The sequence below is a fragment of the Desmodus rotundus genome, chromosome 12, assembly GCF_022682495.2.
Source record: "Desmodus rotundus isolate HL8 chromosome 12, HLdesRot8A.1, whole genome shotgun sequence".
Classification (NCBI taxonomy): Eukaryota; Metazoa; Chordata; class Mammalia; order Chiroptera; family Phyllostomidae; genus Desmodus; species Desmodus rotundus.
Window position 1 is genome coordinate 2,337,126 of NC_071398.1, and position 16,323 is coordinate 2,353,448.

The following is a 16,323-nucleotide window of genomic DNA, read 5'->3' on the forward strand; positions in this document are numbered from 1 at the left end:
TCCCTGGGGTGCCAGCACTGAGTGCGGCAGCTCGGGGGAGGGGTGCGAGGTGCTGTGAGCCGGTGCTTCCCGTGCGGATCGATACACGTACGTGTGCCCGGGCGAGCAAACACGTGCTGTAAGCTCGGGAGCATGTGTGTAGTAGTGAAGCCGGGTGGAAGAGGGAGTGTTGAGTTTTCACTGTCACCTTCGCTGTCGGTATTTCCTTAGCTGCGCGTTCGTGTCACTCGACTTTCGGTTCTGGCTGTTTCACGACCGGCCCCGCAGCCCTGAGAGTTGCAGGCTGCCCCAGCCGGTGCTGGCTGGTGCTGGCTGGCGCCAGCGCCTCTGTGCACAGCGTGTTGTGCAGCTTGCGTGTGGCGGCCAAACTGGGAGCGGTCGGGTGAGCCGCGCTGCGTCTGCACCCTGGAATGTTTAGCAGCCGTGGCCTCTGGTGGCTTCCCTGAGTGGAGTAAAGTGAGAGGGTCACGAGGCAGGGATGGCTGCGTGTCGTGACCCGGTTTTATAAACCAAACAGTGACATGCTCCTCACATCCTGGCTTCCAGCGAACGTGCTGGACACAGCAGTTTTACGAACGCAAATTCTTTAATTTTTTTGAAGTAACAGATTGTTAACTCATACCAACAGAACCCCCTCCCCGGGCAGATCACAGGTGTGTTCTCGCGCCGTGTCGGCAGACCCTGTGCCTCTGTGCCCTGAACCCGGAGGGGGACTCGCTGTGACCTTGAGCTGATGACTTCTGAGGGCCTTCAATGTGGACGGGAGCGAGCCCTCAGCCTGCGGCCAGGGTTCGAGTGGTCCCCTTCCATTCGGCACTTGAGGAAGTTCCCTAGTCCAGTGAGTGGTTTTCTGTGTCTGTCTGGTGGCAGATCCTCACGGGCGCTGTGCTCCGTGGCTTTGAGCGCTGTGCTCTGTGGACGCGTGGGAGCGGTTTTCGTGGCTGAGAAGAAGTGGTTTCTGCTTATGGTCCGTGTGTCAAGGGCAGAGCACCAGTTACCGGGGAGGCCGTGGGGGTGCCGGAGGTTCAGTAGGGAAACTTCCCGAGTGTTTGTGGGATGATGGCTTCGCAACATGGCAGTGTTATCTTTCTCTCTTGAGTGTTTTGGGGCACCAGCGTTGGACAGAAATTTCCTGATGAAGCATGACCACAGTCTGGGTGAAGTGTGGGTTTCAGGGCGTGTTAGAAGACACGCTCCTCATGCGGAACTGCGATCATTGAGCTGGTGCCTAGCACCCGAGTGTGAATGATGCTTGAGTTGTGAGGACTCGTGTGCCGTGCGAGTGAGTTGGCCTCACTGTGGGGTGAGGGGGATGTCACCACATTCAAACCCTTCGGGACCTGTTATTGGGCTGCTTTATTCTCTCTCCTTCCCCACCAAAATGGGAACGGTAGTGAAATACGGTAGTTCACCTGTGAACACGAACACCAGTTTGCTAAGTGGTGCATCTTCATTATTGGTCTAGAAGTGTGCTTGGTTTACCTGGGTGAAAATGCCTGAATTCGACGAGTTTTCCTTTTTCTTTTAGGCTCCGTCTATGAACCTCTTAAAAGCATTCATCTTCCGAGACCCGACAATGAGACCCTGTGGGATAAGCTGGATCACTACTACGGGATCGGTGAGCAGGCGGCGGGACCCCGTCCTGGGGGGCTCCTCGCTCCGCCCGGCGTGTGTCACATGCTCTCGCTTGGTCGCTGTGGTCGTCTGTGCCTGGGCAGCCTGTGTTCCATCAGCATGTCAGCACGGGACTGGTGGGATGGGACAGGTCATAGCCACCCCTTGAACAAGCTCACAGCCGTCACCGCTGGTTCCCTTGTGCTTTCAGCCTTCCAGAGCGTCCCCAGGGGGTGAGCCCGAGGCTTCCCCAGCGGATGCTGCGGGAGCACCTGGGCCTGTTCACTGACCCACGGTTCCTCGGTAGTCCCCACCTTTTACGTCCATTTCCAGTTCAGTTCATTGAGATTCAAGAGCGAATCTCAGGGGCTGCTCCTCATATTAGGCCCCTGTTCCGTTGTTTTGTTTTTGCCGGTATCAGCCTGGAAAACTGTTTTCTGTGCGAGTGAGCAGCTGAGACACGTGCGCCTGTGGCTCTGTCCATCGGACGTCAGTCGGAAATGCCTGTTTTTCTGTCAGTTTGCTTTGTGTGCTGTATACTTTAGTGTAGGATGGCAAGGGTATAAAATCTGCCTTATTTGTCTCCCCTAAGGCAAGGGTTTTTTGGTTGTTTGTTTCAACTTTATGCAAAACCTTAATTCAACTTATTTTGGTCAAGATTCTGGTGTATATTTTTATGTCGCCCTTTTACTATCTTTGGAGCCATAACGAAAGAGGTTGGCCCGAGTGACTGAACACGAGGCTGTTTCTACATCTGGTGGAGAATCGGCGGAGCTGTCAGAGTGGGCTGAGGCTGAGGCTGTGGGCGGGCCCAGTTCATGCTCTCTCCGCCTCCCTTGCAGTCAAGTCCACGCTGCTGCGCTACCAGAGCCCGACCACGGGGCTCTTCCCCACGAAAACCTGTGGCGACGACCAGAAGGCCAAGATCCACGACAGCCTGTACTGCGCCGCGGCGGCCTGGGCGCTGGCTCTCGCGTACAGGTGAGCTGGGTGCGCGCTCCCGCTCGCTGGAGTCTGCGTGGGAGGGTGGCCGCCCACACGAGCCGCTCCGCTGTTTTCGCTCTGCCGCTGACTCACTGCGTGACACGTGACTGCTCCCATCTCCTTTTAGGCCTCTCAGCCCGTAGTTTCCCTAAGGGTTCACACGAGACTAGGTGTAACGGCTGACCCAGATTTCTCCTCGCCGGGCTCTGCGCATCAGTCTTGGCGGGGGTGGGGGGGGTGGGGGGGCGGCCGTTCTTGTTAAGTCGGTTGACGTCCGTCACAGAGGGCATTGGTGGTGACTGCGCTTTGTGGACCATGAAAGCTTTGTTCCGAATTGCACGACTGTTAACGGCGGGGCCAGGCCAGGCCTGCTGCCCGCCCTCCGCCCCCCTCCCCAGGGCAGTGTTTCTCTCCCTGCACTTCACCAGGGTCACTTGTTAAATCTGGTTGAAAGTGAAATCATTTCGTAAAGGAGAGAAAATCCTCGCACAATAGAGAGTTTCCCGTCACGTTACCGATTTTATTACACATCGAAAGCAGCCAACGCGGGCGGCGCTGGCACATCCTCAGTGGTGACACATTCCAGCCGCCACTCAGCGAGGTTCCTGAAGGTCAGCTTTCCGAAGGCGAGCGACCCTGCCGGCGCGCCCGTTGTGGAAGTTGCATCTCTCACATGAACACGGCTCCCCTGTCTTCAGTCCCTGGCGTGTTGTGTTTGGAAAGGGGAAGCAAACACCAAGACGGCGTGGAGCACACTGGTCCCAAGCATCACCGCAAGCATTTCTTCACACGGTCCGTGGGAGCACGATATGACGGCCAAGCTGCCACGGGGCCTGGGAGTACCGGGCGCTGGTAGCACCTCGCTCCGGGGCAGGCCGGTCACGGGAGAGCCTGGCATCAGGCGCCTTCCTCCATGACACAGTGGTGAGTGGACGTCGTCCATGTTGACTCCCTCCGGAAATGTGTAAATGGACCTACTGTGAATAAAAAGTCAGACAAAGTCAGGTGGTGGCTGTTTGCAAATCGGCTTGCCTGGGCTCTTCAAAATGTAGCTCTCAGATGATGAGAAAATAGGTGTGAAAGTGGCTAGATTAAGGAAGACTCAGAGAAGTGTGACAACCGCAAGCAGCACGTGGTTCTTCACTGAAGGTCATGGAGGGTCGTGCACTGAAAAGAACACCGTGAAGTGTGTGTTGGGGATAATCGGATGACCTTGACGTTGAATGTGTGTTAGGTAATGTCGTGTCAACATTAAACCCCTTGGGTGTGATGGTGATACTATGGTCATGTAGGAGGGTGTTCTGTTCTCGGGAGATGCTGCTTTAGTGTGTAGGGCGATGATGTCCGCAGCTCTCTTTCAAAAGGTGCAGAAAGTAAGTTACAGAAAGACAATGCGAGCTGATTTCACAACTGGTAAGGTGAGTCCAGGTGAACAGTAAAAGGTTTACTCATTGTAGTATCCTTTTAGCTTTTCTAGAGATTTGAAATTTTTCTAAAGGAAATATGGGAAAATTGCTTAAAAAATAGAAGAGTAGAATTTTCCCATGAGAATTTACACATCTGATACATATATCATCACATTAACAAAACAAAGGATAAAAAACATATGGTCTCAATAGTTTCAGAAAAGGCATTTGACAAAATCCAACATCCTTTTTATAATAAAAACTCTCAAAAAAGTGGGAATTAGATGGGACATCTCTCAGCGTAATAAAGGCCACAGATGACAGGCCCACGGCCAACATCGGCCTCAGCGGTGAGAAGCTGGAAGCCTCTCCTCTGAGGTCAGGACGAGGACAAGGAGGCCACCGTCACCACCTCTATCCCACAGAGCCCGGAAGTCCTCGCCACGGCAATCACACGAGGAAGGGGAGGGAAAGACGTCAGATTGGAGAGGAGGAAGTGTAACTCTTATTATTCGCAGATGACGCGATACTATATAAAGAATGCCCTGAAAACCCCACCAAGGAAGCTGTTAGAACGAATACGTGACTTCAGTACAGTCGAAGGGTCAAGGATCAACACACAGGAATCGGATGCATTTCTATACGCCAGCAACAGGTGATCAGAAGAAGTTAGCAAAACGATACCATTTACAGTGGCATCAAAAAGTACAAAATAGCTAGGAATAAATTTAACGAGGAGGTGGTGGCCAGTGGCCAAGGAAGAGAGAGGTGCCCTCCTGCGAGACACCAGTCTGTTCCCTCCAGTGTCACATTTATTGCTGGTTGAGGAGTTGAACGGGCGACCCTAGTTAGAGCTAGTAAACAGTGACATCACCACTATTCTGACGGCGTTTTCCTTGAAGTTTGCCTGGACAGCGCACCAGTGATAGGACTCGAGTGTCTGCTTCATTCAGCAGCGATGTATTTGTAAGTAGGGGATTCTGGTTTAGATAGAGAATTAAGACTTCATGTTATAGAAATATCCGATCAATACTTGCATAAAACCTGTGATCAATAAATTGACTAGAATTAAATTTAAAGTGGTTTCATTTTTTTTTTTAAATTAAAACTATTCTTCAGCTCATATTAAAACTTGAATTTGCATATATATAGCTTGCTAAAAAAAAGTTGACTTGCCAGTTCCTGGTAGAAAATAGAGGAATTATTTTGGCTCACTAGATTTATAAATACGTCTGATGCCCACATGCTTTTACTCGAATGCGACTGCTCTTTTATTGTCTCATGCAGAAAGAGCGTCATGGTTACTGTTTCATCTGCAGGAGCAACAGGAGGGCTTCATTACAGTAGACTCTTCATTGTGGCTGAGCTCTGCTGGGGTATTTTCATCTTGGCTTAATGCTTGTGGAAATCAGAGGCAGAGAATTATTTCAGAGACAGTTTCGGGAACACTTGGCTGTATTTTACTCTGATTATTATTACGTTTTAGGTGAGGTAGGACTGGGTGCACAGGGCACAGCTCAGCCCATTAGTCCCTGGCTGTGCTGTGGCCGCCACGCCTGGGCCTCGGCTGGAGCCCTTGTGTCTGACACGGGTGAAGTGGGGCGTAGAGCAGAGTCACGCTCGTTTCGCAGTCTTGCCCACCTAGGAAAGGACGGGTGACGTTCCCACACTGGGCAACCTGCCTTCTCACTGACCCTCACTTCTCTGTGGTCCCCGGTCTTCCCAGCGGGGGCAGTGCGGTGGCGCCGGTCCACTGGTTGAGGAGACGGGGGATGCTCTCTGTCAAGTGGGGTGGTTGCCAGACGTCTTAGTTCTGATTTGGTGAGACGAGGAGTGAGCTCCTTTTGGTTTTCAGTCCCGGGGACTCTCATCTGTAATACGGACAGAGGACCGGCTTGACCAAATTCAAGAGTTAAATGTGAGCCGTTCTTTCTTTTCAAGCACATGTGATGTAAACTGTGGTCAGTCGATTTTAAACTGAGACCTGAGAATACACTGCCTCCTGCGCAAATCCGCCACGTGTCACACTGGACGGGTGTTTTGTTGAAGGTGCGCTGGGCCGGAGTGCCCCCTTTCACCATGACAGAGGAACTCTTCAACAACGTGTGGCAGAGCAAAGAAGGCCGCGCCTTGAGCTGTGCTTCCTTGAACCCAGGTGGCCGCTGCAGAACCTAGAGGGATTCGTACTAAAAGTTGCCTCTACCCTGTGGCAGTGAGTTTAAAAAAATCTTTGGATAGACTTTTCCAATGTGGAAATATCCTTTAAAATTTCAGCCAAGTCATTGTGGAAAATACTGTGTGCTGTTTTCGAAGTGCTTGGCCTACTTCCTCAAAAGAAGGAGAAATCTCCACAAGATTCATCATGGGATTTTTCTTCTTTACAGCGATTCTGCATCTGCTGGGAAAATGGAGTTTCACTGTTGGAGAGTTAGTAGATGTTGCCGGAACCTAGGATTAGCCAGATAGTTAAATACTTAATTATCGAGAGCTCTGCTTCCTTTTCCACCCGTTCCCAATCCCTTTGACAGTTATCTCCCTCCCACAGGCGCATCGACGACGACAAGGGGAGGACGCATGAGCTGGAGCACTCGGCCATCAAGTGCATGCGCGGCGTCCTCTACTGCTACATGCGGCAGGCGGACAAGGTGAGCGGGGTGCGGGCTGGGGGTGACTCGCCGCAGAGCAGCTTTCAAAGGCTGGGGCGGTCAGGCAGGTCCCAGGAGCCTTTGCCCTCCCAGCATCTCAGGCTTTAAAATGCCGGAACTGAAGAAGCGCCAGAGCGAGCTGGGCGCGGACTGCTGTCCAGGCTTCGGTTTGCTTGTTTTGCCTCCGGTGTTTGCTTGGTGAAGCCTCGTCTCTCAGGAAGCCCACAACACCCACAGCTCTACCCCGCGTTCTGTTACTCGAGAACGCCCGTGTCACAGCTCCCTTCGGACCTCGAATGCTCTGGCTGCAGCGAACGCTGCTTTAAAACCTCACGCTTCATCCACATGTCAGGAGGACAGGGGTTGACCCTGTGCACCGCCCTTTGTGTGTGCCCAGGTCGTGACACCACGTGTCCGCACTTGTGACGAGTGTGTCGTGAGTCCCCAGGCCACCTCGCCCAGGATGGCCGTTTGCCAGCAGAGATGCACGCCGGCGATCTTGCCGGCAGTTTTGATGATGTAGCATTTTGTATGGTTTTATCATGTGACTATTACCCTGTTTTAGTTTATGCTTGGGAAGGGTAGACGGTGTGATGGCCCGTTTGCTTTTGAAGACCTATAGCTGAAGTTAAAACCTAGAAGGAAAATCATCTGTATCCTGCCACCAAAATACGGCAGCAAGAAAATGTTACTCGGCAGAAGTGAGTCTACTCACCAGCTGACTGTAGAGTTGTGTGACAACGGCCTGTAAATGGCCTGCTGAGAGCTGGCTTTGCAGGACATTACGTAAAGGTTCGTCAACCCTTGTCAGCCCGACATGCTCCAGTTAAACTGTGTGTCCCACGCATGGAGTAGTTACGACTGAAGTCACTGCTTCGTGTGTGGAGTGTGCCGCCTTCTTGACGCCGTTCCCTGAATGGCTGGTGTCCCTGAATCCGACTCCCCGCGGGGAAGCGCTGAGAGCCGGGGGTTTCACGCCTTTGCCGCATAAGCAGGTGGCTTTGCCGGGAGCCGTGTATCAGAAGGACGTGCTGTGGTACCAACTTTTGTCTTTGTGGCTTCTTTCAGTCAGTCCTCCGTCTTTCTAAAGGTTTCTCAGCCTCACAATTACGTTTTCTTGTGAGTACAGCTTGAGTGTGACTTAAGCTGTCTCCAGCTGCTCAGATTGTGAAGGGTGCGCACCTTCTGCCCCAGACGTGCAATGGCAGGGCATTGAATCGGTGAGCCGTGCGGCGGCTGGAGGGCTCTGGGAGGAGGCGTGTGCGCTCCACAACATGGAGGGCTTAAACGGGTTGAAGGCATCTTCGTTGTGGTCCTTCTCGATCCCTACACCGGTCAGAGCAGGAATGGGGTAGTCCCACAACCCTCGCGTGACGGTGAGGGGCCCACTCGGGGGGACCGAGCCAGCACCCAGCCCCCACGGCCCACCACACCTGCGCCTCTTCCTGGGCTCACCTTCCCCTCACGGCGCCAGAGTGGCGGGGAACTGTGCCATGGTTTAAAATGCGAACTGTGTACGTGTTGGCCTTTCTTTAAGACTGACGGAAGCCTCTTCGCCATGCTCATTTGCTGCTTGCCCTAAGGCTCGTCTCTGTCCCCTCCAGTAGAATCACGACGTAGGGGGTCCAGGGCTCTCTACTTCCATCCGCTCCCGGCGTGACACGGGCTTGCTGACGCGTTTTCTGAAAGCGCTCCCCGAGAGAGGTGTTCCTAACTTATTATGCATTTGACGGGCCGAGTAGAATTGTCCGTGATTTGCAGAATGTAGAGCAGTCCGATTTCTGTCTGATACACGTCTCAATGTTTACTTAGTACCATTGGCTATTTTTACCTCTAAGTGTTCGAGTAGCTCTTCTCTCATTTCCTCTCTCATACTCGCTAAGGAGAAGCATTCAGAATTTTTCAAACTGGATTCAGTCTGCAGGTTGGAGGACAGAGATTTGCTTTCCAATAGGCTATGAATATTGCTGTCTTTATCGACTTCAAAATTTGTTTACAGTGCTACTAGGTATTTTTAATTCATGAGAAATCATTAAAGTTTTATAAAATTTATTCTTTCAGGATGGCCTTACAAGATAATTTTTCCTACCTAAGTAGCTATTTTAAGGCTCTAAATTACGAATGGACAACCCAGTACCCAGTTACCTTTTCCTAAATGGGAAGCTATTTACTCACCATGGTTCAAGTGCTCAGGAAAATCCCAATAAGACCGAGGCAGAGAGGACATCGCTCTAGGTTTCTTCAGTCCCGCAAATTTCGCTTCGGCCCTTCTTTACTTTTGCCCGCCAGGTGCCAGGCGTCTTAGAGTACGAATCAGCGTCTCCTTGGTTTTGACTGCTTTCCAGAGTACCTTTTGTCTGTGACTCACATACAGTAGTTGGCCCCATTACATTTCAAAGTGGAGCGAGTCTGGGTGCTATTTTTTTCTGGGATTTTACATTGTTTGTCTCTTCGCAGCGTCAGGACTGGAAGCGCAGGTACGTAATTCCCACTGAGCACCTTGAATCGTTTAGCAGCAGCTCTTCCCCGACTCCGTGATGGGCCGTGAGCCCTCTGGCTGGGAGCTTGTGTGTCACAAAGACCAACGACAGGCACCGCCTTGACAGCTGCGGCCACCACGGCGCTGGCCCGACGCAGCCACACCCTGTGATGGGCCTGTGTCTAGTAGGCAGGATGGTTTTGTGTGGGTTTAGCCGTGTTTTTGTCCGAGTGCTCAGGACACTGCCTGGCACTCAGAGATGGTAACCCTGGTGGTGTGAAGGGGTGACCGCGCCGAGTTCCGCCTGTGTGGTCTGGGACGCTGCCCGCGGTGCGAGGTCCTGCGCAGGGAGAGCCTGCTGCCCTGGGTGGAGTCACGCTGCAGGGCCTGGTGGTGGACGGGTAGAGGGCGGACATCCCGGCTTCCGCCCTCACTCTCTCATTCCTGATCACCTGCGGGCAGGTCCTGTCCTGACTCTCATTGTCCTCAGCCAGGGGGTGGGCTCTCTGTGGGCGGGGCTCTTGGGGTGCACAGGAACGTTGGCCGTCTAGCACAGCCCTGGCCAGCACTGAGGTGGAAGTGCTCTGTGCTCTTGTGTCGGACGATCCAGAAGCCGCTCGTCACGTGTGGCTGTTGAGCACTTGGAGTGTGACGGGTGTGACTGTGGGACTGAATCTTCAGGTTTTATTTAATTGTCATTTCATTAGCCCCCTGCAGCTAGTGGCTGCCCTACTGGATCGTGTAGCTTCTAGAAGCTTACAGGATTGTGGTGGATCCTGGCAACTGATGAAGACAGAAGGGAGCCGAAACAACAGAGGGACGAGCGTCCAATGAGTCAGTCCGGAGGGGAGGGCTCGCTTGGGGTCCGAAGGGACTTTGCAGAAGAGGACAGTCGTTGCGGCAGGAATTTGAGGGGGAAGCTCTGGGGCGGCGAAGCGGAGGGCGTGGAGCGGAGTGCGTGGCTCTGCACAGCTCCCACAGCCACGGGCAGCCCCAGCGCTGTCCACACCTCCACCCTTTTGGAGACGGGGCCGCGCCATCACCCTCATGCAGAATCGTCACGCGTCACTCTGCTCGTCCTCTGCTCTGACGTCTCCTGCCTCCGGGACCAGCCTGGCACCCGGCACACGGTTGGGGCCACAGAATGTCTGCCTCATGGACCGCATGGGTAGATGGGCTTTGGCATCCTGGGGGTGTCTGTTGGATCGTTTAGTATTTAGTTTGCATTCTAAAATGGTTAAGTTTTATGTTCAAGTAATCAGTAAAGCTGCGGACCATGTTCTCCTAGAATTGTTGCCTTAGGAACGAGAGTGTCGGTGGAAGAGTTGGGAAGGCGTGTTGACCGGAGCTTAGGCCGCACTCTGTGCTCCACAGAGAGAGAAACCGTTTGTGAAGCCCGGAACACGGACTGGATTGGAGAGCAGCCCGAAGCCCTAGTTCATCGAGGGCCATCGGAGCTCTCCCAGACCGCCGTGCAGTGGGACGCAGACCTGGGACTCCTGTCCCGCAGAGCAAAGCCATCAGTTGCTCTAAAATAAGAGGCAAAGCATCGTGAAAGCCATTGTTACCATGTGGGCGTGCTCCCTGTCACACTTGAGTGGCTGTGAAATGCCAGTGAAATACTCGACAGTCGTGTTAACTCTGCTCAGTTGGTGGTTGAGAGTGTGTCTGGTCTCTACAGAGACGGGAGCGCTTCTGCTTTGTCCTGCCCTCCACGGATAAGCCGTGACCCCCCCCTTCAGTGGTTTCCCGGGGAATGACTCAGCCGCCTCCGACCCTGGGTGTGAAGGGCCATGGCGGACTCTGTAACCTTTGCCTTCGCCCCCAGGTGCAGCAGTTCAAGCAGGACCCGCGGCCCACCACGTGCCTGCACTCCATCTTCCACGTGCGCACCGGCGACGAGCTGCTGTCCTGCGAGGAGTACGGCCACCTGCAGGTGGGCGGGTCCCCGGGTCCTCTCAGGGCGCCCTCCACGCAGAGAGCATTCGGGCGATTTACACGTTTTATAGGTTTCACAAACTTTTCAAACTAGCGGGGAAAGCCACCGTGAAATGAGGGGTGGAGTGCCAACTGTGGGGCTAAGTTCGTTGCTGCGGTCACATGCCGGACCAGCTGACTTCCCACCCACAGCCATAGGGGCTGCTGGGGGGGGGGCTGTCAGGCAGGGCTCGCAGCAACAGGGGCTCCCACTCGCCGTCACAGTGCGGAGAGTCCCAGTGTGCAGGAGCAAGGGGGCTGGGGTGGGCGGAAGACCGCGGCAGCGCTGTCACACCGGGCGGGAGCTCCTCGCACCTGACGTCCCTGTTAGCGCATCTGTTGTCAGTAAAGCACGCACGCACGGCTGCAGAGGCAGTGCGGCCGGCACCCGAGTCTGCGCGCTTTGTCGTCCCGCATCTTCAACTTCCTGCCGGGGCTGAGAGCGCACCGAAGGAGTTTGGGTTTCGCTTAGCCTTTTTCCTCCCGCGTTGTGTGCGGCTCACAGGTGCACACCCCGCGGCCTAGTTTCTGGGACGCAGACACCGTATATGCTGTCGTCTCCCGTGGGTGTTCCTCCTGCGCATCTCCCGGTTCTGTGACCTTCGGGACAGAATACTTATTAGTCGTTACTTCCTGCGGGAACAAGGATATCTCCTTTTTATAGTTCCTCCCTTTCCAGTGGTCAGTAATGTCTTACTTTAGTATGACTTGCAAACACAGGGCGGTGCTCCTGTTTCCATGCAGCAGAAGCTGTCACACTTATTTGTAACCATTATATGGATATGTTGTTTCTCAGTTCTCTCTTTGTATTTTTCGCATAATTAGGTTTTGTGTGCCTTTTGCTTTGACAAGTATGTTTACTATCAGAAACAGGGTTTTCAGAAGTTAGAGATGCATTTATTTTTGTGTCCCAGAATGTGAGCTCGGGGCCAGCCACATAGCAGGTGTTCGGTGAAACGCTGGCCACCCAGCTACTGGGCAGTCCCTTCACGATTTGTCATTTACTGACAGTTTCTCACAGAAGCATCCCAAAAGTCAGAGCCGAGAGCTCTTGGAGGTGTGGCCCTAAGTGGTGGCCCATAGGAAAGACACTTGTCGGAGGCCATTTCCGACAGGCCAGTGTCAGCGCTGTGACTGGACACTTGGGTGCCTGGCAGCAGGCGGAAGCCCTTCACCACCACAGTCTGAGAAAGGTCACTCAGAAGTTCACGTCGATCTGAATTACCTGAAACCAGAATCCTGCACCCTTCTGTGTGGCCCTTTGGATCTGGATGAGCCCCTGCCACCCACTGGGCGTTAGGGGCCAGGTGGTCAGGAGCCCTCCGGGGTCGCGCCCCGTGCTGACAGCCCCAGCACTGCCCTAGTCCGCCCCTGTCCCTGCGAACCTGCCTGTTCTGTGCGTCCCCTGTAAACGGACTCGAGCGGTGGCGGGCATTCTGGCCGGCTGCTTTCTGGCCGCGATGTTGTCCAGGTTCGTGCCCATCAGAGTATTTCTCATTCTCTGCTTGTCGGCTGGAAACCGCTTCCACAGCCCATTCAGGAGCTGGCGAGAATCTTCTATTGTTAAAGTGGATATTCTTGTCTTCATTTTTTTGGTTTAGATCATGTAATGTCCGTCTTTAATAGACTAATAGACTAACAGCAAAAACGCAGTTGTTTATAAAACTCACTTGTTCGTAAGCGGATTTTAGATTCCATGCCATATACCATTGATTAAAATTAGCACGTGCCTGCGGTTGCTTTCGCAAGTTCCGTATCGTCTGAGAGGAAGACTGCTGTCAAGACGGGTGCTGTTTGTGGTCCTCGGGCAGGGCCCCGTGTCCTCCCGGGCAGGGCTGCCCCGATGTGGCCGCCTCGGGGGCAGAACCACTCCAAGGCAGGAGAGTTTTAGCCCCAAAGTCAAAAACAAGTCTTTGAAAAAACTGCCGTAGAAATACTTTTCCAAAGTTCCGCCTGCAGCTGTTTCCCTGATAGGGTTTCCCGCCATCAGGGAATGGGAGCGCCGCAGCGTCTCGCAGATGAAGCTGGGACTCGACCACGGACCCGGGCCACGGCCCCTGTGTGTCACCGTAGGAAGGGAGCCAGTTTCCAGAGGCCAGGGCGGGGCGCATGCCTGGTGACTCCGTCTTCACATTTATTTTCGCAATGTCCCAGCTGTGTTGGTCGTGCCTCTAACCGCGCACCCGCTGTCCCTTCGCAGATCAACGCCGTCTCGCTGTACCTGCTCTACCTGGTGGAGATGACCTCCTCCGGCCTGCAGATCATCTACAACACCGACGAGGTGGGCCGCCCGCGGGCTCCGCCCCGCTGCGCCTCTGGGGGCGTCTGGGGTGCTTGCTTCTTAAAACCTTTTATCAGTTTCACCAAAAGTGGCGTATTCTGCAGTTCACATAATCAGATACTGGATTTGGGGTATTGGATCAAAAAGTCTTTATGTTTTTCAACGCGAAGCACTTTGGAAAGGAACACGCAGGCGGCAGATTACAGAATGGTGCTCCTAGGTGGGCTCTGTTCAAGGCGATCTGAAACGACTCACTTTTGGAAATTTTAGTAACGATGAAAGTAAAACAGCATTTGCGCATTTTCTGTTACTATGTTTTCTTTTTTACATCGGCCCTGTTTGTAACCCATCCTTTTAAAAGTAGGAAGACACTTTTATCGTACTGTATGTTTTATTTGCGGGGGGCCGCTCAGTAGGGTTCCTACGTTTTTCAAACACTAAATACCATGTCCTTATTCTCACTGGGAATTTGGACTGAGTTTCTCACCCCGAGCCGAGCCGAGTTTCCTTCCTGGGTGGTGGCACTTGAACACCTGAACGCACACCGACGCCCCTGCCGACATCCCGGGAGCCGAGCCCCAGCCAGAACCCGGGCTCCTGTCCCCGCGGTGGTCCCTGCACAGGGCAGTGAGGACTGGTCACAGCAAGGAGCCACCTGTGAGGGGCGCAGGTGGCTGGCTTCCCATCGCTGCTGCTGATGGCAGCAGGGCCGTTGCCCTCGTCCGCCATGGCTGTGTTTTATTTGGCATTTTATTTTCATTTTCAATTCTTAATACTTAGTTTTTTGCTTTGTCAATAGCTGCCATAGTTCATTTTAAATCTTCATTTGGCAACTGATATTTTTTATAAATACCATACGGCTTCAAACGTTGCCTCCTGTTTTATATGGCTTAGTTACCTTAAGCGATTTTGCTATTTTCTTCTTAAACGTATTTTTTATTGTTTTCTTATGCTTTTCTTGACCTTAGAGGTTTTATTTGGTAATATGCCATTTTTACGTGGCCTCCCCATGTGCACTTACAATCCTGGAACGGTAAGACGTGTGTGCGCCACTCCGCAGCTTCGGCCTCGAGATTCTGGGGACCGGGTTGGGAATCCGGGGGAGAGGCAGGCAGCCGGGGGCCTGCGCAGCATCTTCCTGGGAATGAAGTGCCTTTTAAGATAGGAACTTTTCCTCTTGGACACGAAGACTTCGAACCCCTCCTACCAGTCCAGGGGTGGGGGGTGGAGTGGGGGACACCTGTCACCCCTGCAGAGGGCTCTTGCGACAGGCAGATGCAGGCGTGCAGCTTGCCGCACTGCGCCAGGCGTGACGACCACACCGAAGCCCTGTAAGCAGGACGGCACCCGCGTGAGCGAGCGCCTTTGTTAAAATGAGTGCACTTGCACTACAGAAGGACTGGCCATAATCTCTGGTCTCACCCTTGGTTTTGAGAGTGTACATTTCATCAAGTGTCTGAAAGTTTTACTCGGAAGCCCTGTGGCTCCTGGGCTGTGTCTGGAGCCTGCCTCCGCCTGCCAGCTCTGAGTTTGTAAGAGCAGGTGGCTGCCTCTGTGGACAGGCGGGAGGGAGGCCAGATTCCAGGGGCAGCGGACACAGGACCCCCCCAGGGCTGGCATGTTGCAGAACTGAGGAATGCCTTTTTATTGCCGAAGTTTCGACTTATTTAACATTTCATGTGGACATTTTAAATTCCAAGTAGCACCTGCTATAAAGCAGTGCTTTGTATTTTTCTTAATTCTTAAGAGGCGCAGGCCTCATCAACGGCAGTAGACACACCCGTGAAGCATCTTGGTTCCCGCAGGTTTCAGTCCTGGTTCCGGGTGGCACTACGTTCGGGCCTCACTCTAGGCTCTGTGTTAGAATGACCGGGCCTAACGCAGTGCTCACAGTAACGCAGGCACCCTGAGAGCGTCAGCGTGCGGAGAAGGGTCGGGGGACAGGACGTGTTGGGGTTTCGGATGGTGTCGGATTGGTCCTGTCACCACCTAGGCGTCTGTCATGGCCTGTGTCCTCATGCTTCCTTCCGTCCTCAGGTCTCCTTCATTCAGAACCTGGTGTTTTGTGTGGAGAGAGTTTACCGTGTGCCCGACTTCGGCGTCTGGGAGAGAGGAAGCAAGTACAATAACGGCAGCACGGAGCTGCATTCGAGGTAATTTGCTGATCTCTGAGTTTTTAAAAAAATTTAGATGAGTGAATTTGAATATGAATAAAAATCAGAGTATTAGATTGGAGCTGTAGTTTCTATGTTAATTTCCATCTCTTAAAATTAAAGCAAAGGAGTCAGCTCTCAGCATCCAGGAGCAGATGTGGGGGTGGGGGAGGGAGGAGCAGGTGCCTCTCCCGGCCTCCCAGCGTCAAAACGACACGCCAACCGCCAGGCCCCCACAGGCCTGGCCCTGCTGCCCAGTCACGCCATGCCCTTCCTCCCTTTGCAGTGTGGCTTTGAAGGGTCAGGTCTGTCACAGCGGCCCAACACCCATGTTCATGCATGGCCTGCGACTTTCCCTTCCGGGTCACGGAGCTGGCTTTCACCCTCAGCAGACGCGCTCATGCCTTTCATGTCCAGCTTGACTCGCCTCACTTGCTGGAAGGGTATAATCAGCCCCTGGAGCTGAGTCCAGCAGGTTTGAAGACACGACAGTGGCTGATGGTGGACGTTATCGTTTTCAGGTTCCCTTTACCCCTCGGGCTGGACAAGGGGCCCAAGTGCCTGCCTGCTCCTCTCAAAGGCTCTCAGCGGGTACCCAGGAGCCCCTCCTCCAACGGACAAGTGTCGCTCAGTCAGTCCTGTCTGTTGCACACTGCAAGGGTTAAGAATTTGAAGGGTAGGAGCTGTAGGTCAGCGTAGACCACTGAGACCACAATGAGCTGGAGGAACGGTTTAGGGGGCACTGGTTAAGAGGAATCTGCCGCTCTGTACTTTTGTGGCTGGA

The 16,323-nt window shown here is 53.5% G+C and overlaps 1 protein-coding gene across 4 annotated transcripts in view; it reads left to right on the forward strand.

The window, feature by feature from the left end:
* The window catches only part of PHKB (phosphorylase kinase regulatory subunit beta), a 96,702-nt gene that overhangs the window by 20,936 nt on the left and 59,443 nt on the right, over positions 1-16,323 (forward strand). For all 4 annotated transcript variants that reach the window (XM_053914599.2, XM_053914598.2, XM_024551458.4 and 1 more), the window contains 6 exons: positions 1,529-1,618; positions 2,457-2,595; positions 6,550-6,649; positions 10,957-11,064; positions 13,306-13,386; positions 15,424-15,539. In XM_053914599.2, coding sequence (XP_053770574.1) covers positions 1,529-1,618; positions 2,457-2,595; positions 6,550-6,649; positions 10,957-11,064; positions 13,306-13,386; positions 15,424-15,539 — 634 coding nt within the window. The remainder of the gene's footprint in view (positions 1-1,528; positions 1,619-2,456; positions 2,596-6,549; positions 6,650-10,956; positions 11,065-13,305; positions 13,387-15,423; positions 15,540-16,323) is intronic.